Source organism: Gekko japonicus, unplaced genomic scaffold, assembly GCF_001447785.1.
Source record: "Gekko japonicus isolate JY-2015 unplaced genomic scaffold, Gekko_japonicus_V1.1 scaffold62, whole genome shotgun sequence".
In the NCBI taxonomy this organism is placed as follows: domain Eukaryota; kingdom Metazoa; phylum Chordata; class Lepidosauria; order Squamata; family Gekkonidae; genus Gekko; species Gekko japonicus.
The window spans coordinates 1,202,980-1,226,283 of NW_015166419.1; the positions used below are offsets into that span (position 1 = coordinate 1,202,980).

Sequence of the window (23,304 nt, forward strand, 5' to 3'; positions counted from 1 at the left end):
GGAAGAGCGACGCGGGGCTGCTGGGAAGCGGCTGCCGGATTCAGGGGGCTTTTTCCGCGTCCGGGTCGGCCCCGCGAAGTCGGAGGCAGTTGATCAGGGGTGGGGCGGTTTGCAGGTCGTTGGAAAGGTAAGGGGTGGGGGATGGGAAGGAAAGGGAACGTGCAGTGGTGGGCGTGTCGGGTGAGCGCGTGAATGGGGTCGGGGGTGGGTGGGACGCTGCTCTGAGGACATGGTTTGTATCCGCCCCCCTGTACCGCTGTGATCTGCGTCCCTGCGCAGTGTCTGCCTTGCCCAGGCGCTTTATTATGACCAAATTGGTCATTGTTAGGAAATAAAGCGGTGGCTCGCAGTGTCCTGCCCAATAGTACAGGGCGGCCGCTTTAGGGACCGTAATAAAGCGGAATAGGTTACGGTGCCCTCTGAGTAAGTGCAGAGTGTATTTCCTTTTAACTATGATGAATTCGCCACCACCCCTGCTGCCTGCGTATCAGGTTTTTGTGTAACGTGAGGAAATGGTTCTAGATCAAGGCAGCTGCCCAGCATTTTTTCCTATGCAAGTTCCAGCGTCTTGAGTCTGTTGCAACAAAAATAAATACATAAAAAGTAAATGCTTAAGTAAACTTTAGGAACTAGCAACATTTATTCCAGCGTAAGTTTTTGTGTGTTAGAGCTCACAAATGGAAGTGAATTTTCTCTTCATTGCATCTGAAGAAGTTAGCTCTGTCTCATCAAAGTTCATGCTAGTCTTTAAAGTGACACAGTAGACTAACAGGACTACCCCCTGAAATAAACGTGTCATCTTTATAAATTATTACTAATATTCTTCAGTACAAATTAACAACATGGGTACTTATGTCACAGTGCAATCTTGTTATGCCAGTCTGAGCCCACTGAAATCGACAGGTTTAGACTGCAGTAACAATGCACAGGATTGCATTTAAGTCTTTAAGGTCCTATAGGTCCTTTTAAAAAAAATGTAAGAAACTGGTACATGAAAGAGAACGGGGTGGTTGCTGTAATAGGAAGGGTGGTGTTAATGGAGTAGGGTTGTGGGGATTAGACTGAACTGAGGTGTTTGTATGCTAGCAAGTAGTAAGGGTTATTTTTTTTCTTTTCATTCTATCATGCCAGTTATTTCCATTTTGTAAAGAGAATTCTTCTTGCTTCCTCCATTCTTTCTTGTACTCTTGCTCTCTTCTCCTCCTCACATTTAATTGTCCATTGCTGAGAACATTTGTAGCAGTTTTCTTTTTTTCTTTTTTCTTTTTGTAGTTTTCTTGAGATGGTGAAGACACAACTCCTAATCTTGCTTAGAGAGTAGGATGTTGATACCAGCTAAGCCTCTGTACATTTACTCCGAAAAAAATTTCTACCAAGTTCAGTAGGCTTTTCTTCCAAAGTCAGCATATATAAGCTTGGAGGCTTGGTGGTATTCTCTCCCATCTTTTTTCTCTTCCTCTGAGGTGGAAACAGGAATGAGTGGTGCCTTACGGCCATTCTTCTTACAACTGCGGTATACCTTTAATTTATTTATTATTTTACTTTCTCCTTTCTTAAGTTCTTTGCGCACGCCCTAAATATCAGATGTGTCTTTGGATTCATAATGTACTGCAGTCTTTGAGGACTAGAAGTCTTTTGGTCTGTAGACTTCTAGAGTAGTGGTAGGGTGCTACTTTGTGCTGGGGGGGAATCACCAGTGTGGCGGCCCTGGCACCTTCATATTAATCCAGCAAGGTTTTATATCTCTCTCTGAGCAATTTCTCCTTGTGCTACCCAGTTCTCTGTTGTTGAACTGGTGGTGGAAAGTGTTGTCAAGTGACTACCAACTTAATGGCGACCCCGTAGGGTTTTCAAGGCAAGAGATGCACAGAGGAGGGCAGGTATCAGAATGTGGTGCTGGGCTTTGACCTGTGGGCTCCTGCAAGGTTCCATCTTGTCCCTGTGCTCTTTAACTTCTGCATGAAACCGCTGGGTGAGGTCATCTGGGTATTTGGGCTGTGTCCTCACCAATATGTTGATGACACTGAGCTCTGTCTCGCATTTCCAGATGATCCCAGGGAATGGATGTGGACTAATAAACTGAAGCTTAATCATGACAAGATAAAACTGCGATTAGTGGGTGGAAGGTCTGACCTAGGATTTGAGGTGTCACCTGTTCTGGATGGAGTTGCACTCTACTTGAAAGAGCAGATCCATTGTCTGGGGGTGCTCTTGAACCCAGGCCTACTGTTGGATAAGCAGGTGGCAGCTGTGGCCAAGAGTGCCTTCTAATGAGCTGCCCAGCTGTGGCCTTTCCTGGGCAGAAAAGATCTGGCCGCTGTGGTACATGTCCTGGTTACATTTAAATTAGATTACTGCAGTGGGGCTCTATCCCCACAGAGTTGTTGTGAGAATAAAATGAAGAGGGGGAAAACTGTGCATGTTGCCCAGAATTCTTTTCCTTCTCTCGTGAGGAAATCTGCAGTGCTTGGAGGAGCAATGGGATAAAAATGTACTCTGATAGAGCAGTAAGGAAGCGGCTTCTGCAAATTTGAACCAGAAAAATGAACACACAGGGAATTATCTCTTAAATTCAATTCTCAGCACTTTTTTGGATTTTCTTAGTTGCATGTTTACTATTAGTAAACTTTGCTAGGCTGTCAGTGTCTCTTTAAATAGAGTTGTTTGGCAATGATACTTAATCTAAAAGAAACGTTCACCTAGGATCGGCAAGGGAGCTGTTGCTTTTTTGGGAGGGGTGTCAGAAAACTATATTATGCAGATATCTCGGGGGGGGGGAGTTTTATTTTTCATGGGAAACTATATGTTTGGTTCATTACATATTGGGCGGGGGGGACCCTTGGAGAATATAGCCTGTTTTTTTTCTATTCTCCCCTCCCTTTCCCAAGCACACAACCATATATTTGCTCTCTTTGCAATGTAAATGGAGTGCTGGTTCTTTTTCAGCTGAGATAGCAGCCCAGTTTTCCTTAGCAATAGATTTTAATCTACGATCTGCCAATGCTGACACTGTAAAAATCCTGCTTTGACTTCTCTTCTCTTTTTGACAAGCTGCAAGCTTCAGTGTCAGGCTAATGTTTCCTTATACTCTGTAAGCAGCTGGGTACAGATAATCTCCCACTCTGGCTGAGTGACTTCTCAAAGAACCATTCGCTGTTAGGCGTGCTCTTGGTTATCTGAGCTGCAATGCCATTGCCCTGCCTGTGCCAGTGTCTTGTCCTTGGCTTGCACCAGAGGAGGCTACCGGAGACTGGGCTTCCTAAGTTTTTTATTAGACTAGTTGCTGCTCAGCAAGTGTCTTGGCTGGCTTTCTTACTTTAGAAGGTTTTGAGGCAGTAAAATGAGGCATTGTATAGGAAGTCATTGTCCAACACGGTAGAAGAGCTTATTCAAAAACCTTACTAACTAAACGTGCATGCACACGAAAGCTTATACCTAAAACTTTGTTGGTCTTAAAGGTGCCACTGGACTTGAACTTTGTTCTAGTAATATTGCTGTACAAGAGCATCTGCTTTACAATTATCTTTTATACTTATGATGTCGTTGGTTGCGCCTCTCTTTTATGTGAGTAAACTGAGACTGGGAGCTAGCAATTGATGCAGTGCCTATACCACTAATGTGTTAGATCACAGAGCCCCTTTTTTTGCTCAAGAGAAGCTGTGTATAATCTCTGTGACATTCTGTTTTGTAGCTGTTGTTGGTACAAATAGAAGAGAAGTCATTTGGGCTGGGGCTGGATGTCCTTTGAATATTCATACTTTGCTATCTGCTTGCGTATCATGCATATTCATAATTTCTCCCAGTAAGTGTCAAAAGTAGGCTTTAGAAGCCATCCTTGTTTTGAGGGGTTGGGAATAGCGAAGTGGCTTACAAATATGTTACCAGGACAAATCTCCAAAGTGAAAACAGTAGGTGTCCAGTAGGAGAAATGAAGCAGGTGTATATTGAGTCAGGCCACTGGCCTGTGTAGCCCAGTATTTGTCAGCTACGCTGCCATGAGTGTAGAGATGTTTTCTAATTGCTTTGCATTCCTTCCCATGCACATAATTGCTTCAGAGCTGTAATGCTTATCTTTGATGTTGTACTGGTGGAGAATGTGGTGTCTATTGTCCGTGGGAGCTTCTCTGTTCCCAGCTTCGCAACCATTAGAGAGACCAGCAGTATCCCACACACAGGTGCACACCTAATTAGTGATTGCTGGGGGGGCACATACGAATGCCCTTTATCCTATTATGCGCACAGGTATCCCGCCATTCCTAACAGTGTTCATGTTATCGCATCTATGGCTTTTCAATAAAAGTAAAACCTTCCTGGAAGCGTGTACTTCGTTGCTTAGCTGTGGGTCCTGAAAGTATTGCCTATTTGGATTCATAGCAGCTCTCCAAGGTCCCAAAGAAAGTTTTCTTCCAGTTCTGAAAACCTTTAACTGGAGATGCCATGGGTTTGAACCTGAGAACTTCATAAAAAAACTGTGCTGTGCCATTCAGCCACACCCTCACCCCAACTTGGTGACTTGTGATTGGTAATTTTATGGTTTATCATAGGAATTGAATGATCATTTACACCAGAAGCAGAAAACTGAAACGTATTTCATAACACATTTCACAAAGCTGGGCATATATATGTGAAATGCTGCACTTGCCTCAGGTTGTATCAGCTGCTATTTTGAAAACTTAGTACCTATGTTTAATACTCCATCTCAGTACCTATGTCTCTTTAAGTACTTCTGTTTTCCTTCTTCAGAGTAAGCAAATCAACGCTGGTACAGCTACAAAGTGTTGGACCATTGATATTCTTCCTCCCTTCGTGGTAAACGCAACATCAGACAACATCAGGAATAGCTGAGCCCCTTCTGGTTGTCCTGTAAGTTTCAGGTTGAGGAGGGGGGACATGAAAAGGGAATGCCATATTTTTGCAATATCATTCATAATCTGTGCGTTCTGTAATGCTTCTTATCTCTGTTTAACTGGTCAAAGGGGTAACCCACGCTGTCATCCTAAACAGATTTACACCCTTCTAAGTCTCTCTCTCCTGCCAACCTAGCAGTTCGAAAGCAAGACATTGCAGGTAGATAAATAGGTACCACTTCGGTGGGAAGGTAACAGCGTTTCGTGCGCCTTGGTGTTTAGTCATGCCGGCCACATGACCACGGAAACGTCTTCGGACAGCGCTGGCTCTTCGGCTTGGAAACAGAGATGAGCACCACAACCCTAGAGTTGGACTCGACTGGCTTTCGAGCAAGGGAACCTTTACCTTTTTAAGTCTCTCTCAGTCAGTGGACTTGGAAAAGTGTAATTCTGTAAATGAGGCCTTGAAAAGGGAGAGACAGGAACCACAGCTGCTGCATCCTGTCTGGAGCCAACTGTAGGGGAGAGCCCTCCTTCCAGCTTTTCAGTGATGGGGGGGATATCGGATGGCAGGGAACAAGGTCAAACATACTTTTATCATATTTGAAGCTCACCTGAAGCTCATTGTTTAAAGAACCACCCTATGGCTTGCATACTTAGTACTGCATTATGCTCCGGGAATAAGAACTTTCTCGTGGTCCACAGCCTGCAAAAGATCTGGCTTCACAAATTGATGCTCACAGAATTATTAAATGTGTCATTGTCAGTTTTATCACAGTGGTTTTTTTGTGTGTTGGCATGTCCTCAACAAGGGCCAGAGCTTTTTTGGCCCTGGCCCTCCACCTGGTGGAACTCTCTGCCGGAGAATATCCACGCCCTTCCCGCAGGGCATGCAAGGCAGAGATGTTCCGCCAGGTGATGGGACAATATAACATCTGGCACTCTCAAGCACACCCCACCCTTGCAACCCCCTCCCTCCCCAGGCGGCCTGTGGAAATTAAAATCTCTCTTCTGCCATCTTGCGAAGTGTATTGTTTTATTTGCTGATGTGTTATGGGTATTTTAAAGTTGGTTTTAAATTGAATTATTTATTGTACTTGCTCTTTTGTAAACCACCCTGAGCCCTGCTTGCAGGGAAGGGCGGCCTATTAAACCTAATTTAATAATTAATTAATAAATAACGACTATAGCAAAGAAACATTTTTAAACAGTAGCAAAATCAGGACAGTGGAGCAAATTACCATGGGAAATCAGTTGCATTAGAGTTGATGGAGGATGTGCACTTGCCAGGAATACTTTCTGCAGAGTGCATTAATGCTGTGTTGTTGGACAACACAATTTTTAGTTTGTCTTCTTGGCCCCACAGTCTGGAACAATGAGGTGGCTAAATACTGGAGTGCAGGCTATATAACTACCTATTTTATAACTAAGATTCTTCATAAGGATGGTATAGCTGCTCAGTCCCTTTAAAGTTAACAAATACAGATTTTGCCCACATTTTAGTAACAATGAGCAAACAATTTTTTTTTTCAAAGGTTGCAGTACTATGAAGCTGCTGAATGATTTGTGGAGCTGCAGTTTTGGCTGTTGATTTACTTGTACTTCCTGTCTGGTCTGAGATGGAAGAAGACTCAGTAAGTACAGTGGTAATTACGAAATATTCTGGGAGAACTTTGTACATTTTTGGTTTGAAATCTCACTGATCTACATGAGACATTGAAACTGTGCCTCCTTCAATTAGCTTGCCTTCCACACTGTTTCAATACCTCCTCTTGGGTGGAAAACTTGACAGATTCCATCCATTTTAAGTAGGAGTAAATTCTTCTAAGTCTTTTGGGCATTTTTAAAGATGGCACCTTTCCTTTTGTGTTCAGAATATGCATGTGAAAACTACAATCTGCCTGCTCATAGATTCCCTCCCCCCCAGGCATATACTGAAAATGTGTGGCATTTTTGACTAAAGTATTCACAAGTCATGAAAACAATCCCCCAATTTCTGAAAATTTTTAGGAGCTCTGCAAAAGCGTTTGCTATGGGGGGTGAGATGGGAAGTGTGGGGGTGGGTGCTCTGCGGAGTACAGAATGTGCCTTCATTGCCTGTGTGATCGTCACTTGTGCTTCTTGTTGTACCACAGTATGACCAGAACAGGGAACCCTGTCCCAGTTTCCTCAAATATTTTCTCCCCCCCAAACACCTCTTAGAGTAATGTGACTGGTCCTTAATGATGATGTCATGTAGCCAGATCTGATTGGTTACATGGTATCATGATGTTAGCCTGAGTAGATTAGTTCACAGTAGCCCGGTTCACAAGTTACAGTAAATGTATGTGCAAGCCACGTACAGTGTAGACTTGATCGTTCTTTGTATGTGTTTTGAGTAATTCTTATGTTACAGTCAATGCATATACAGCTTAACATGTGACATATACCCCACATTGACTCAGGTCCTGGTCCCCGGTTTCATTTTTAAAGTCAATGCTTGTTGACTGTTTCAGACAGACAGATGGACACATGTGCAGGCAGGATGAACATGTATTCATTGTAACGTGTACAGGGCTACAGCGAAAGCCCAAGAAGTTCAAAGAAGAAATGTCAATGAGGCAGCAACATATCAGGGCTATAAGTGGGCATGAGGACTAGATTGGCACCAAGGCAGAAGATTTTTAGGAGATTCTGCTCCCTAAATGCTTTCTGGGGGAAAACCCTACTCTCCCCCTGGCCTTTCACTTATATGATGCTACTTTCTATATCTGACCCTGGTGGCCTTTTTCTATTAACTGTCTAAAAAAGTAGAAGGCAGAGTGGACACCCTGGCCTGAGGCTTGGCTGGTGAAGTGGGGAGCAGCTGTGGGGCCTTCACTGAATGGAGGGAGTTTTTGCTTAAGTTTTTGCCAGCCCTGCCGAATAATCACTCCTTTGTGTTGGCAGGAAGTGGGTGTTTGCCGTTTACTGCTCCATCCAGCCTGATCTACATCTTGGGCAGCTGGTATGCCAGCAAAATGTCCTTCTTGAAGAAAGTTAAAAACTGTTCTGATTAAAAATAAAGAGTAGCCAAGAGCATGAGGATGGGGAAAGTGGAGGGGAGGCACAGTGAGCTGTAAATTATTTTTGTTCTGATTCTTTTTTCTTTCTTTCTTTTTTACTGCATTTTAAGTTTACATACTTGGGTTTAAATCTTGAAATATGTTGATTTTGGCCCTGAATCAATCTTCTGACTGTTGACTTTTATGTTACTAAAATGCCTTTTTGCAGCCTTGAGGACCAGTAAGCTGCCTGAAAGATAATGTAGAATTGTAAGAGACAAACTGGCAGGTGGCTGAGGAGGCCCCAGAGAATGTTGAGGTATTATTTATAGTACCAGCTGTTCACAGATTTTCTTAATGGATTAAGCAGATGTTCAGTCTATCTCATACAAAATGACTGTCACAACTTCAGCAACTTTAAAAGTTGGGTCGACATGGTAGGCTTCCTTTGTGGTGAGAATTCAGAGTTCTTCCTACATCATATTAATCTTTCAGGGTTGTTGTTTTTTTTAAATCTATAATTGTGTGTTTTGAATTCTTCAGGCTCCATAAGTTCTTAATATTGATTCACAGAAACTTGTGAAAAATCTTCTTACTGATGCCTCACTTTTTACTATTTATTCACAGAGACTTGTGAGAAATCTTCTTTCTGATGATGGGGGGGGGGGGGCAACATTTATTTATTTTATTTATTTTATTATATTTATACCCCGCCCTCCCCGTGAACGGGCTCAGGGTGGCTTACACAGGCACAAAGTGCATACAATATATAAAACAGTTAAAATTCCATATAGATAAACCAGTTAAAATTCAAGTCCATCGGAGCACGGCTAAAACTCCCAGCATCTTGCATAGCAGGAGGGAGGGCCAGGGCCACAACATACCATAGCATAGGGGGAAGGCGCGCATTAATTTGTCTGTGTGCTTGGCACAGAGGTCTGGAGGGACCACATCTTGGTACTCCTATTGCTTCTCCCCTTGCCTAACATTTAATTCACCAGGTTTCTCCCCAACCCACCCCCACTTGCATTCCAGCTTTGAATTTTCAGATCGCTCCCATTGCACCGTGACCACGATAAACACAGCCACGAGACTGCAACTGACTGCTTTGTCTATTGTTCTCTGAACTGGGGCCTATCAAATGCACAAAATTAAGAGGCATTCATTTTTTTAAAAAAATAGTAACTGTTATTAATGTACTAGTTGAACTCAGCTTAGTTTGTTATTATTGTGATCTGAGATCAGCAGTCAAGAATATCAAAAATACATAATACGCATAGGATGCATAAAATAGATATTCTGTACAGAAAATATGCAATTAATAATAATAAAATACTTATCTTCTGCCTTGTTGAACATGCCAGAGCTCAGAATCTTGCTGCCATAAGGGTAGTTTCATTAAAATCAGTGGCTATTAGCCACAAGGTATAGATAGGAAATCTGGGGCAAGTGATGCTCTGTCTTGGTGCTTGGGGGGCAACAGTGGGGGAGTTTCTAGTGTCCTGGCCCCACTGATGGACCTCCTGATGGCACCTGGTATTTTTGGCCACTGTGTGACAGAGTGTTGGACTGGATGGACCATTGGCCTGATCCAACATTGGCTTCTCTTATGTTCTTATTAAACATATGGAGCAGAGATCGTATGTTCTTAAAATGATCAGCAAGAAGAAGAGGAGTATAAAAATTATTTTATCTGCCTGGGTATTTGGACAGAGTTGGAGTAATGTACGTATTCCAAATGTCCTGGTAAAATCAGCAGTGTAAGAGGACATGTTTGATTGTTTCGACCATTCCAGACTGACATGCGCAGAGACATTGTACATAAGGAATATGTGCATATCTCCCTTCTAGAAGGGCAGATCAAAGGACATTAACATGGGCCAGAGTGAAGGTTTTGCGGTGTTTGGGGAATTCTAATGTATAAAGGTAATTAAGAAATGATTACTGTACTAAAAATATCACTAAATGTTTTGTCAACCCTCAGACTATCCCAATTTGGCAGAACAAACCTCATGGCTCGTCACGCAGCTTTGTCAGAAGGATCGGGACAAATCTGCCTTTAAAACCGTGTCCTAGAGCAAGCTTTCAGGTAAAATGGTGCAATTCACCCTGTGGAGCTGTAAATGGCCATTTACTATTGTTCAGCCATGTGCATTGGCTAAAAATGAAAACTGCTCTTTAGTGCAGGAGGGGGGTATGCCTGGAATGGGAATCCTCCCAGTGGTTCAAGGTTGCCTCTGCCACTTTCAGTCCTATTTTTGGGAAAGCTTAGGGCTATTTTTTTGTTCTGACCTGGGTGGCCCAGGCTAGACCAGTCTCATCAGATCGCAGAAGCTGAGCATTGTCCACCCTGGTTAATACTTGGGAGACAACCAAGTAAGTTTATGGTTGCACCTCCGTTCATCTTTTGCCTTGTAAACCTTGCAGGGTGGCCCTATGTCGGCTGCAATTTGACGGCAAAAAAGAAGAAGGCTATTTTGCAGTTTAATATGTAGTTGAGTTGCAGCAGTTACACAGTTTACATGCTTTGGTGCAAACCAACTCTCTGTCGCCCTTTAAAAATATATTGTTGATTTTGCTCTGGTGGGTTTTAATTTTTATCAGGTTTGTATTGAATTTCTTATTTGCTTGCATTTTATTGGTTTTCTTGTTGTTTTCTTTTCTGAAGGGTTATATGCTTCATGCTGCTGTGTAGCTGCTGCTTCTGTTTTTTGTTTATAGATTCATTGTGGTTAAATATCACATGTTGCCCTGTATACCTTGATAGAAGGGTGCAACTGAAATGCAGTAGATAAATAAAATATATACTGTTAACATTGTTTTTTGTGTTAACTCAGATCTTTGCACAAACACAAAAAATGGAGCTTAGGAAATCAGGTGCATCCTAGAAACACTTCTGGATAGCTCTGATACCTTGTGAAAGCAAAAACTAGCAGTCCCCTGGCAACCCTGGCTGTGCACAAAAGCTTACATTTATTGGCTACCGGGGACAAAACACGAGGCTGAGGACCTTGGCTGCTTGACCACCAAGAATGCCCTTATGTATTATTTTATTTACAGAACTTATGCCCCACCTTTCTGCTCTCATAAGGGCCACCAAGACAGCTTACAAATTAAAATCATGCATAATAAAATCCCATCTTAAAAACCATTAAAACCAGCAAAACACACATAATTAAAGCAATTAATACCACAGATAAAACACTGATAAAAAGCTAATAATAATGGCATGTGTGTGTAAAGTGCAGGTACAAACCACAATATTATTCTCAGGACTGTGAAAACCGACAATAAGATTTTAAAGTGGCAAAGTTAACTTATGGATATTTTGAGTTTTGGTCACCATAGATATCTTGGAAAATCAGGCTGTGCATGACCTACATTTATCAAACTTCTAGAAGATCTCAATTCCCTGCCTCTACTGAACTATGGTGCCAAGGTTTTCTGATCACTTGGTGCTGGCATAAGGAATCACTAGATTTGAAGGAGTAGAACCTAATATTTTACCAGTTTCTCCATTTTCTGAGACAGGCTTTCAGGAAGGCAGTGAAGCAGTTGGTTCTGTGTTTGACTGACTGCCTCCCCTTCCTTTAAATACTTGGCTCTGTAGTCACAGTTTACAGTGCTGGGTTTTCTTGATTCCTGCTAAACCATACAGACACTTTGGGAGTTGAGAACTATGTATGTAATCACACGCACACAGTAGCCTCTTGATCATAAACTTGAACAATGAATATACTGGCACTTGAGTTTGGCTGAAATTTGTTTTCAAGACTTTCTAAGAAGGGATCAAGCCCTGTGTTGATGCTTCAGAAAAATGAAGAGTACGTCCTGTTTATGTTTGTGCATGTTAGCTATGGTCCATAATGACTTTCAGTATAATGAACAAATCCATATGTTTCCTAGGGATGTAGATTTTGTTTTGAAAAAGCAACCTTTTAAAACTATCAGAAAAGTTATTCTTTAAACAATACAGGGAGTGTGATCAACCCTGCAGATCTGCTGTGTTTTTCTCTTGACTGTCAATAACAGATCCCTCCTCATTATTGGTCTTGTTGTTTAGACATTTTAGAGATTGGTAAATGAATTTTTGGTAATTTAAAATGTTTAATAATTTACATCCCTAATGTCTCCCAAATTCACAAGAAGTTGGTTTATAATGTGAGAACAAACTTTTGTGGAACCACCCAGTAATTTTATTCTTTTTCTCTCTTCCACAACACACTTTCAAGGCTCTACCAAATGTTTCAGATCTCTATTTAAATGACACCCCCCCTGTTCCCACCCTGGCAGATGTTGCATGGATAGCTTCAGATGATGAAGAAACATACGCTAGAGTCAGGTACAGCATTTCTTCTTTCTGTTCTTGATGCCTGTTGACTTCACTTACTGGTTATAAATCGGGCAGTCATCAGAGCTGGTCTGCTGTCTACCCTCCCACTCCAGTATCTTTTTCTGGGTAAGTGCCATCCCAGGCTTCAGGAGAGAAGCAGAATATACTGCAAGGTTCAGAAGCCTGTTCTTGGATATATCTAAAGATGTAATTGTTTAAAAAGTAGCTTAATTTAAAGCAACTGCTGCAGTTACTTTTTAAAAAACACCTGTGTAGTAACCAGTGATTATAGCTGCTCCAGAGGAACAGTCACATATGGTCTGGAACATGGAGGTTGAGGAGATGCCTTTCCTTCAGTAGATCCGTCATGAAGAGACAATAAAAAAGTTAAAAATAAACTCACTCTCTCTCATAAAATGCTGTAGGGGATTTTTGAATGGAGAGAACCACACATGGAAAATAAATCTTTTGAGGGGAGAGGAACTGACACAGACTCAAGGGTTGCAGGTTAGGTAACAGATATTTTAAAGGGTGTGTCAGGCAGCTTGATGAATGAGGCTGAGTTGTACACTATGGTACAGCAAATGCTTCCATGGGAAATTACTGTTTAAGGTAGCAGTGAGGGAAGCGATAATAGAGCCAGTTTGGTGTAGGGGTTAAGAGTGTGGACTCTGATCTGGGGGAACAGTGTTTGATTCCCCATTCCTCCACGTGCAGCTGCTGGTGTGACCTTGAGTCAGTCATAAGTTCTTTCAGAGCTGTTCTCTCAAGGGCAGTTCTTGAGAGAGCTCTCTCAGCCCCACCTTCCTCACAGGGTGTCTTTTGTGGGGAGGGGAGGGGAAAGGAGATTGTAAGCAGCTCTGAGACTCCTTCAGGTAGTGAAGGGCAGGGTATAAGTCCAGTCTACTCTCTTCAACTAGCAAGCATGGTATGATACAGCAACTGTGGGGTGCTTTTAAAAAACGTTTACCTGCTGGGTTGAATTTTATTGGAACATTTGGGTTTCTGAATTCCAGGACAGACTCTCGTCCTCTAAAGCACAAGTGGAAGCCCAGCCCATTCTTTGTCATACAACGGAATGCCTCTGTCCCAAACTTGAGAAAGCAAGAAGAAAAGTTGCTGGCTTTGAAGAAACCAGGTTTACCTGCCTTGAGTCGGACCACAGAACTCCAGGACGAGCTGAGTCATCTGCGGAGTCAGATAGCGAAAATTGTAGCTGCAGATTCGGGTAAGAAGAACACAGAATCCTGATGGACAAGTGTCCAGTGGCACCTTTAAGACCAACAAAGGTTTATTCAAGCTATTAGCTTTCGTGTGCATGCACACTTAAAAAGAAAGAAAAGTGTGCATGCTCACAAAAGCTCATACCTGGACTCTAAATTTAGTCTACTGCTACAGACCGACATGGCTGACCACCTGGAACAGAATCCTGATGCTTTCAGTGACAACTCCCTAAACTGTAATGTTGGAAATTAGCACTATTACAATGCCAGTGGGAAATGGTATAGCAGAAAATATGAAGTCCCAGTGTTACAGCAAGAAGTTCGATGGGTGGAACTGTAAAATGAAATTGTTTCATAGCCTTAGGAGAAAATGTAACTTAACCTTCCACAATACTACAAACAAGCTAGCAACCTGAAAATTACACTTCTGGATTTGCAAACAAAAGTGAAAGAGAAGGGTTTGGGAGAAAATACAATTCACCTTCTAAACAATGCTTGCCTACTCACTGGAAGTTCTGTTTTGGTGCTTACTAGTAAGTTGGCTGTTGAACTCCCAGGGGGTTAACCTGGGAAGCACCGATAGCCTGCTGTGCGTTCTGGTGAAGAAGCGGGGGGGGGGGTGTTGGAGGCTTCTGGATGAAACCTTCAGGGACCTTCTAGAACAGTCCCACTCCTGTGCTGACAGCTCCTCTATTTTTGTGGAGATTGAGAGTCTCAGTGTTGGAGGGCATCAGGCTGATGAGGAAGGATGTGATCTCTTAGAAGAGACCCCTTCCTCGGATGATGAACTCATATACTCCTGTACCAAGGATAACCCTCTGTGGTTGGGGGGGAGATGGGCTTTTTTCAGAGGTCCATCAGTGGCTATTAGCCACAAGGTATAGACAGGAACTCTCAGGCTGGGGCAAGTGATGCACTGTATTCTTGGTGCTTGGGGGGGGGCCACAGTGGGAGGGCTTCTAGTGTCCTGGCCCCACCGCTGGACCTCCTGATGGCACTGGTATTTCTGGCCACTGTGTGACAAGAGTGTTGGATTAGGTGGGCCATTGGCCTGATCCAACATTGGCTTCTCTTATGTTCTTATGTTCTTGAGCTAAGCAGGGTCAGCGCTGGCTGGTATTTGGATGGGAGATCTCTAAGGAATACCAGGGCCATGACGTGGAGGCAGGTAATGGCAAACCGTCTCTGATTGTCTCTTGCCTTGAAGACCCCACAGGGTCACCATAACTCAGCTGTGACTTGACAGCACTCTCCACCACCACCAGGCAGGAAGTTAAAGGCCAGGACTTCAAAGGAGATGTTTCACCAGGCCTATGGTTGAGGCAGCGGAGATCTATCAGTATTCCCCCACACACACACATTTGTAGAGTTTACCCAGGAGCAGAAGATAAGGTTACTCGGTAAACATTATGTACGTGAACTTTCAAAAGGCTTTTGACAACGCATCTAACCAGAGACTTCTGACTGAGCTAATCGGTCAGTGGGATAAGAGGATGGGTCCTCTTACAGATTAAAAAACAACAGGAAGCAAAGAGTAGGAATAAGTTAACAGTTCTTTCAGTGGAGGGAAGTAAGCAGTGGGGTCCTGCAAGGATCAGTATTGGGGCCAGTACTATTTAATTTGTTCATGAACGATCTAGAACTAGGGGTGAGCAGTTGAGTGGCCAGTCAAATAGAACATAAACCACAAATAATAAAGAACATTGGCCGTGGTCACATGGAGCATTAGGCACGCTAGAGAGACGGAAGATAGGTGGATTTTCCGGGCGCGATCTCACCGCCACATCTGGGAAGCGTAGAGCTCCCATGGCAAACCCGAGGCTTCCCGCAGAAGATGTGCGGTTAAAAACTAGTACCTCGGAGGTACTAGTTTCCGGTAACCGCAGGGCAAGGGCGGGCGTCTGATCGCGTTTCCGGTGGTAGTTCCGGCACCCGCCCATGCCCCCTCGTATAAAGTTTTTTTTTTCAACTGTCCATGGGATGCGCACGAGCATCCAATGAGGCATGCGCACACTTTGGTGTCCGGAGAAAAAAACACCCATTTGCCACGCCACACCGCTTCTTTGCCGCAGCGCAGGATTGTGGTGTGCTCGGCACCTCCCCCCTACCACGGGACCTCCACGGGACCTCCATTGTACGCCTGCTGGCGCAACCGTGCGTTATTTTGCCCCAGGGCAAACAGCCACGCTTCCCCCCCCGGATTTTCCTGCCCGTGTGCCCGTGGCCATTGTTAAAATAACCCTACCTGAAGGTGCTTATCAAATAAAAAAACTTTTCACCCTCCAGATACAACTTTAGCCGGTATTTTTGTGATCGCCAAAGCAAACGACATTCTGCATGAAACGAGTGAACCAGTATCCCAGAGAAGGGAAACAAGCTGTTTTGCTTCTGAGGAAGAGTGTAAGCCTTTCAAGAATTGTGTCAAACGTTTGGTTCTAGGCTGTGCATCAAGGGGACAAGACAGAATATAATGAGACAGATCCTCCAGAACCAGAGCTCCGCAAATACATAAATGCAAAGCAGTCCGTTTCCGGGAGCAGTGACGAGCAAAGAGTGCTGTTGGCGTGGTCTGGAACAGAATAGATGTAGATGCTATTGTGACATTGTGAAGGTTGATGCTGGACAGGAGGCTCTGATGTGGTCCCTTTTAATCAGTTTAAACCAGGGAGAAAATTTGGAGTTGTAGATTGTCTCTCTGTGTCAGCATCATATGTGAACACTCAGGCCTGAATGTTGGCATTGGCCATGGGGGCACCCTGGATATCATCAGATATGGAGTAGTAGTGGAGGATATTGTTGTAGCAAGGTAGACGAGAAGCATCTTTCTGCATCATTGGAAGACACTGCCTGCCGAATAGACTGGTAGTGTCATTCCTTTACTTCCCCCAAAATCTAAGCATGACAACATGTATGCAAGCCTTGCCTGAAGGTGAACCAAGTTCTGCTCGCATCAAAGCCAGTGGGGTGCTTCTGGGTACGACTAAAATTCTCTTTAAACTCTTCTTAAAACTGTATATCAAGTAATCAGCAAACGAGCCCTCCAAGACAGGGTTTCACGAAAGGTTACCCCAAGATATTCAAAGGTTATTTTTGTCTGTTTCCAAACCATCTATGGTCCACTTAAATTTATGAGCCCTTTTTCTAAAGGCCATCACTTTAATCTTAGCATGGTTAATGTTTAAGGCCTATTCTTTGTAGAAGTTGCCTAGCTTATGTAGCATCTGTTGAAGGCATATGCATTTGAGAGACAGCAGAACCATATCATTCTGATAACCTCAGCTGGGATCTACAGAGTTAGGGAGCCTGTGGTGCCCACCTTTATGTTAGGGAAGATGTTGGTGTGGAGTTCCTGTAACAAAAACACTTGTCGATATTTATACCTGCCAATTTCAGCCAGAGTTGTTTTCTATCAGTTGAATCAAAGGCAGCTGTTAAATCTACAATCATTTAGTCGGGGCCCTTGGTGCTTTGTGGGGTTAGGTAGTAAAAAGCTAGGGAGTGATTGGTTGTATTTTGCCCTTTTCGAAAGCCTGCTTGCTCTGGATGGATAGCATGATTGAAAGCCTCCCGATCCTACAGCTTGCACAGAAGATATTTACTAGACAGTTTGGAGGCTTATCCAGCAAACTCGGACACAGTAACAGGAGGCCCTGGTGGTAAGATGGACAAATCAAGGAGTGGTGCCTGCCTCAATACTTTATTTTCCAGAATAGGAGGGGGCCTGAATTGTCTATGATAAGGTGCAGCCTCGTTTGCAGTACTGCATGCAGCTCCAGTCACTGTACCTCAAAAAGGACATTGCAGAGCTGCAAAGAGTTCTGGGGGGGGGGCTACCAAAGTGTTTAGGGCAGCGGTTCTCAACCTGTGGGTCGCGACCCCTTTTGGGGGTCGAACGACCCTTTCACAGGGGTCGCCTAAGACCATCGGAAAACACAAATTTTCGATGCTCTTAGGATAGGGCTCCCAAGTCTCGCCAAATTGCGGCAGGGGATCGCATCTCTTTGCAGAATCCCTGCCGCGGGGACGGTGAGACACGTTGCACCCGCCATCGCCAGGACATGACGCTACGTGTCGCTCTGGCAACGGGGCTGTTTGGAGTTAAGAATTACAGTTATGAAGTAGCAACGAAAATTACAGTTATGAAGTAGCAACAAAAATAATTTTATGGTTGGGGGTCACCACAACATGAGGAACTGTATTAAAGGGTCGCGGCATTAGGAAGGTTGAGAACCACTGGTTTAGGGGGTTGGAACACCTTCCCTATGAGGAAAGGCTGAAGAGTCTGAAACATTTCATTCTAGAAAAAAGATGTTTAAGGAGAGACATGATAGAGGTTTATAAAATTATGCGCAGAGAGTAGGCAGAATTTTTTCTCCTTCTCCCAAAATACTAGAACTCAAGCGCATCCAGTGAATTTGGATGGACAAAAGGAAATACTACTCTGCACAGAGGGTAATTAGAATGTGAAATTTGCTGCCAGAGGATGAATTGATGGCCAAAGGCATAGACAACTTTAAAAGGGGGTTAGACAGATTCATGGAAGATAGGTCTAGTCATGGTGACTAAAGGGAACCTTCACATTTAGGGGCAGTCAGTCTCTGAAAGCCGTGTCAGGAGGCAACATCAGAGGAAGGCCTTGGCCAGAATAAGTGGTTGGCCACTGTGTAAGACAGGATGCTGGACTAGATGGGCCACTGGTTTGATCCAGCAGGGCTCTTTCGTTCTTCTGGAGGAATGATGGGAAACTTCTCCAGATTTTTATCTAAAATTTATATTTTATATACTTATACCATGTACTTCTGGGAAGGAAGGCATGGGAGGAGTCCTTGTGATGGGCAGAGGAGGCCCTGGGTACTTGCTGCCTGGGGCCTCCCAAAATCTGGAACCTGCCCCACTCTTCACCCATCCACGTGTACATAGCATGTCCCTGTAAACTAGCTGGGAGTTTTGACAATCTGGTATTTTCTGAGGTGTTTGAATAGCTTTTGTATGGCTTTGTAGTGCCAAGCAACTTTTGTTTCTTAAGACCTTGCCCTTTTTGAAACACGATGTTAATGCCTTTTGCTGGTCATCTTTGGTTGCAAAAATAGTATGGCTTCTCTAATCCTCACTTGCCTTGTGTATTCTTTTGCAGAGATTGCTTACTCCTCCTCCACTTGTCTTTTGGAGATGTTGTGCTTAGGTGATTGCATACTGGCCAACTGTTCCCAGCCATTGACGTCTATAAACTGGCAGAATTTTGTTCTCAAAATTAGTAAATTATACTGTGCAACCAAGATTTGAGCTTCTGTGTGTGTAAAAGTCACTCCTGAGCCCAAAGTGGATCCTCACTCTTTGGCTAATCTTGTATGTTCCAAAACTAGCAGTTTGCTTCTGAAGTAAAATTTTCTTTAAAGGTGCGTTTTGGGAATCTTTAGGATACACAAGTTCCTATAAGTATAGGGGGTGATGTCAGTTATTTCTAAGTGTAAGGAATAGTAAGTATCTAAAGCTCATTTTGTTTGTACTGTTTAAGGTAGAAATATTAACTTTTAATCTCCAATTATGTAAAAACTAAATAATGAGGAAACGTTAGGTAACCGAACTTTAGAATTTTTTTTTATCCCTGCTTACTCTGTATTTTAGTGTAGAATATTCCTTTCCCCTATACCCTGTCGTGTGTAGAGATAAAAAGCAATAAAAATGTTTTTTAAAAAGGAATAGTAAGTATGATAAAATGCAAATGCCTCCCCAATCATTTGTATAAATAGACATGTCAGCCCAACTTATTAGAGGTAGGTGAAATAACAATTTGTGATTTAATTAGCACTGATGAAACTGTGAAACACGCAAATCCAGCATCCTAGAAGAGATAGCCCATGTCCTTTAAAATCTGGAGCAATCTGGTGTGTATGACTATTTAGAAACAAAAAGCAGGACTTTTTGGAATGTGACCTTGGTACTGTGTTGCCTGAGCACTTTTTTGCCCATTTTACAGGAGGAAGATTCAAAGCCTAGATTTTTAATTGAATTCTACCTCTTTTTCATGGCTGTAAACATTGCTTCATTACAGACAAAGACTGAGTGGGGTTTTATACCAGCTGGGTTTGGGGGTTTTTTGCACTACATTTCTAATATTTTGATCTTTTATGAGATGAATGCCACTTGTAGCATTTTAGAAGATAGACAAATGAAAGAAATGTTATGGATGAAATTTCACACAATTTCCATGCAATGTCTGTTCATACATGCAAAGGGGGCTTTTTTTTTGTTTCAAGCCACAAAAATTATAAACAGCTATGCCTAAAGTGCTAGAGCTTCTGCATTCCAGTGTTTAAATGTTGTATAGAGCTGGATTTTAATAACTGGCTTGCCTTGTGTTCTTATTTTTTGGAGCATGTGCATGGAGCTTTAGAGCTACAAACAAAAATGGGGCCCTGCCTCAAATAGTTTTACAGTCTTAGAAATCACCATGAAGGAAGCAGTAAAGACAGGGTAGGAAGACATAGGCAAGGGTAAGAAGGAAAGAACATGCATTGGATTGATTATTGCATTGGATGCGGAATATTTTTTATAAACATTTAATAGTGGCTAGAGTTAGTGAAGTGACCCATTGGAGAAGAAATGATTTTAGAACTTGTTTGTAATATGCATTTTTGTATCTGTTCTCATTTTGTAAAGTCTCTTGGATGAATCAGTACTTAAAAGACATACAACCCATTTCCACACTGTACTTTTAAAAAACAATTGTTCTCTTTTGCCATTTATATCAACTTATTTTCTTGCTGTGCTTTAGCTTACATTTTCTTTGCATGCATTTTAGCATGGTCTGGCCTTAGATGCCTTTGTGCTATGAAAGAGTCCTGAGAATTCTCAGATGCTAGGAGTGTATGCAGTCATTGGTTTCTGTCACCTGCTCAGTTGGGTTTTTTTGGATAAGACACAAGATAAAGCTGTGTGTGCTGTTGAGCTAGTATAGTTCCAGAATTAGCATTCCAATATGCAATTACTTTTTGACTAATTATAGAAATTTGTAAAAAGCAGTGTCTAAATTTGCCTTGAAATGATGATGATTAGGGATTTGCCTCAGCAGTTGACCAAAACCAGGTCACAGCCATTCTTTCTTAGACGCAGCTGTATTTCATTTCCAGAGTTGTGCCCATATATTTTGGTGCTCAATGAATCTTTGCATCACTGCACTTATAGTGCATTTCTGTGCTGAATTACTGCTGTTTGAACCCATTGATTTTGATGGCCTCAGACTGCAGTAACTCTGCATTGGATTGCACTTTTAATGTGGCTGTGCTTCCCCCTGGCCACTACCAGATGGGGTACTGAATGCTCCACTGAGTTGGAGGCGCACTGAGTTGGAAATTTCCACTAATTCCGCCTTCCTGCTGCAAACTTCCCTCACATTGTTCCTCAGGTTCCCTATCCGAGGAGCATCATTGCGTGGAGATCAATGGACAGCAGTGGGGAAAGGGAGAGGCAGGACATTTTCCATTCCGTTGATGGGAAACGTAATCTGGATCCAGCCCACTGTGCTCTTCAGTGTCTAATAGATATTTACACTGGATGGAATTGGACTGAGTTTAGATCTCATTACAATGATCTGTATTAGCAGTGGACATTCTCTGTTCCCTAAAATCTAATCACTACCATCTGCATCAGAATTTGATTTCCTACTGGAAGGTTTGTTACAACTAATGGTCTGGAGAAAGAAACTGTGTTTACCTAAAGGAAGTGCACCCACCCTTTGGGCTTCCTTCTCTGTATGCACTGCACTGGAACACTATTCAGGAATGACCAGTGTTGCATCTGTGGCTGCATATTCCTTCCCCCACAAATGCCCCAAGGAATAATTCACTCTTTGGAGATATGTGTTAAATCGTGACAATCATGGGAAGAAAGGCTTAAATTCCCTCTTCACTGATCTTCACTGCAGTCACCCTGGGGCTGCCTATCAGCATTTTAAAAAACCTGATTTGACCTGTAGGGTCAGAGGGCGAGCCTATAATATGGGGGGTTCAGCCCCCCCTTTCAGGAGTTGTTCCAGAGCTTGCCTTGTGTTCCGCTGCACAGAATGCAAATAAACAAAACTGATTTGGCACTAGGTTTACATCCATGTGTATTGTTCTCTTTTTTTCAGCTTCCTCTTCATTAACGCCAGATTTATTATCTCCAGGAAGTTCAAATGTATCTTCTCCCTTACCTTGTTTTGGATCCTCATTCCAATCTACAACTTCCTTTGTCATTAGTGATATAACAGAGGAGGAGGCAGAATTAGAAAGTCCAGAGCTTCCATCTGTTTCCTTGCTTTGTTCTGCAACCTCTGAATGTTGTAAAGCCGACCCAAAGGATTCCGACGATGAAGATTCTGTGTCTCTGTCAAAGGCCAGCAGTTTTGCAGACATGATGGGCATTCTTAAAGACATTCATAGGATGAAACAGAACAAAGACTTGTAAGTTTCTTTTTTTTCCCCTTCCATCCCTAAATGTCTTGTTTCTTTTCTGATTGGAAGCTTGCTGCTTGCTTTGAAGGTGCTTCTACTGGTCTTTAGAGATCTGATGAAGATTTTCAGTTCCAAAGTGCTTCTGCTGCATTGTTAGAGTCCTTGCAAGACATGCTTTTAAAAGCCTGCCCTTTACAGTTTGGGGACTAAGTTCACAAAGTTTGCTAAACAGCAGATCATTTGTTTAGCTTGCCTGCCTACACTTTCCTGTCATGGCCATTTGTGAGCCTAAAAGAACGAACTGATTTTTGTAAAGCTTTTCAGTCTGTTCATTTGGAAGCAGTTCTTAGATGGTGGGGTTGATTGGGCTAGTGGCTATTTGCAAGCTTGCGTCAGGTAAACCACCAAGAGGAAAGGCAGTGTGCATGTTTTTAAAAATTCAATAAATATATATCTAGGCTTTTCTCCTGTGGCTGGGGGAGCCTAAAGCAATGGACACTATGAGTGTTTTGGCAGCTGAAGCAGATGTAGGGTGGTTAAAAACAAGACTGAATGTCAGAGATGCTGCCCCAGCTTTGGCTGTCTGTCTGCATCCTGTTATCTCCGGATGCCCTGTTCATTTCATGCACTGCTTGTTAGAACCAAAAGATCCATTAAGCATTGTTCTGTTCATGAATGTAAAATTCTGGACTTCGATCAGCTGGTGTAATCAAGAGTTCAGTTGACTTCTAGACACAAAGACTCCATAGTCTTATAACATGTAGCTGTGCTAGTGAGACGCAGACGTTTGACAAGGAGTTCAGACATTCTTGCCAGTGCTGTTCTGGAAGTTCTCTTCATTAAGAGGATAATTTAAATCATTGCAATATTGCTTATGAATTTAACATACAACTGAATTAGAGGACTGTCATGCTTGGCAGTAAGCAGCTATGATACCATGGTAACATTGAATTAAAATCTATATGTTGTAATTTTTTATTGTCAGGTTATGCATCAGTTGCATTTGTTTCCCCCACCCTTCAATCTTTACACTAAATTTTATGCAGAAGGCAGAATCCCTGAGACCTCCTTTCTTTAATCTTGTTGGAGGCCAGAATTGGATTCTCTTTGCAAAAGTGGGACTAGCTCTTTACATGAGGGTGCAGCTTGGCTCTCTTCTGAATTGCTGATTTCAGAGTTCTTCCATGTTCAGTTTTCCAAAGTCACCTTTTTAGGCATGGGTGGAGGATCTTATTTAAAGAAAGGGCAATCGCACAAAGTTTTATCATTTTTATATAGCAAAAATTAGCAGAGACTTACCATTTCAGTTCATAAATAGTATTTGTTTTACTAACTTGACTCAGGTCTATTAAAACACTGAGGAAACTGGGCAGCTGTGATCTGTCCAAAACAGTCTGCATTGCAGCTATACCAGCAAGTTTGGGTCACATTTTGTGCAGATAATAG

The 23,304-nt window shown here is 42.7% G+C and overlaps 1 protein-coding gene across 1 annotated transcript in view; it reads left to right on the plus strand.

Moving 5' to 3' along the window:
* The first annotated feature begins 10 nt into the window (after window positions 1-10).
* Window positions 11-23,304, plus strand: part of MTFR1L (mitochondrial fission regulator 1-like) — a 31,768-nt gene continuing 8,474 nt past the window's right edge. Inside the window, exons 1-7 of the mRNA XM_015411645.1 lie at window positions 11-127; window positions 4,744-4,863; window positions 6,383-6,481; window positions 9,855-9,959; window positions 12,103-12,212; window positions 13,220-13,431; window positions 21,555-21,867. Of these exons, the coding sequence (XP_015267131.1) occupies window positions 6,407-6,481; window positions 9,855-9,959; window positions 12,103-12,212; window positions 13,220-13,431; window positions 21,555-21,867 (815 nt within the window). The 5' untranslated portion in view covers window positions 11-127; window positions 4,744-4,863; window positions 6,383-6,406. The remainder of the gene's footprint in view (window positions 128-4,743; window positions 4,864-6,382; window positions 6,482-9,854; window positions 9,960-12,102; window positions 12,213-13,219; window positions 13,432-21,554; window positions 21,868-23,304) is intronic.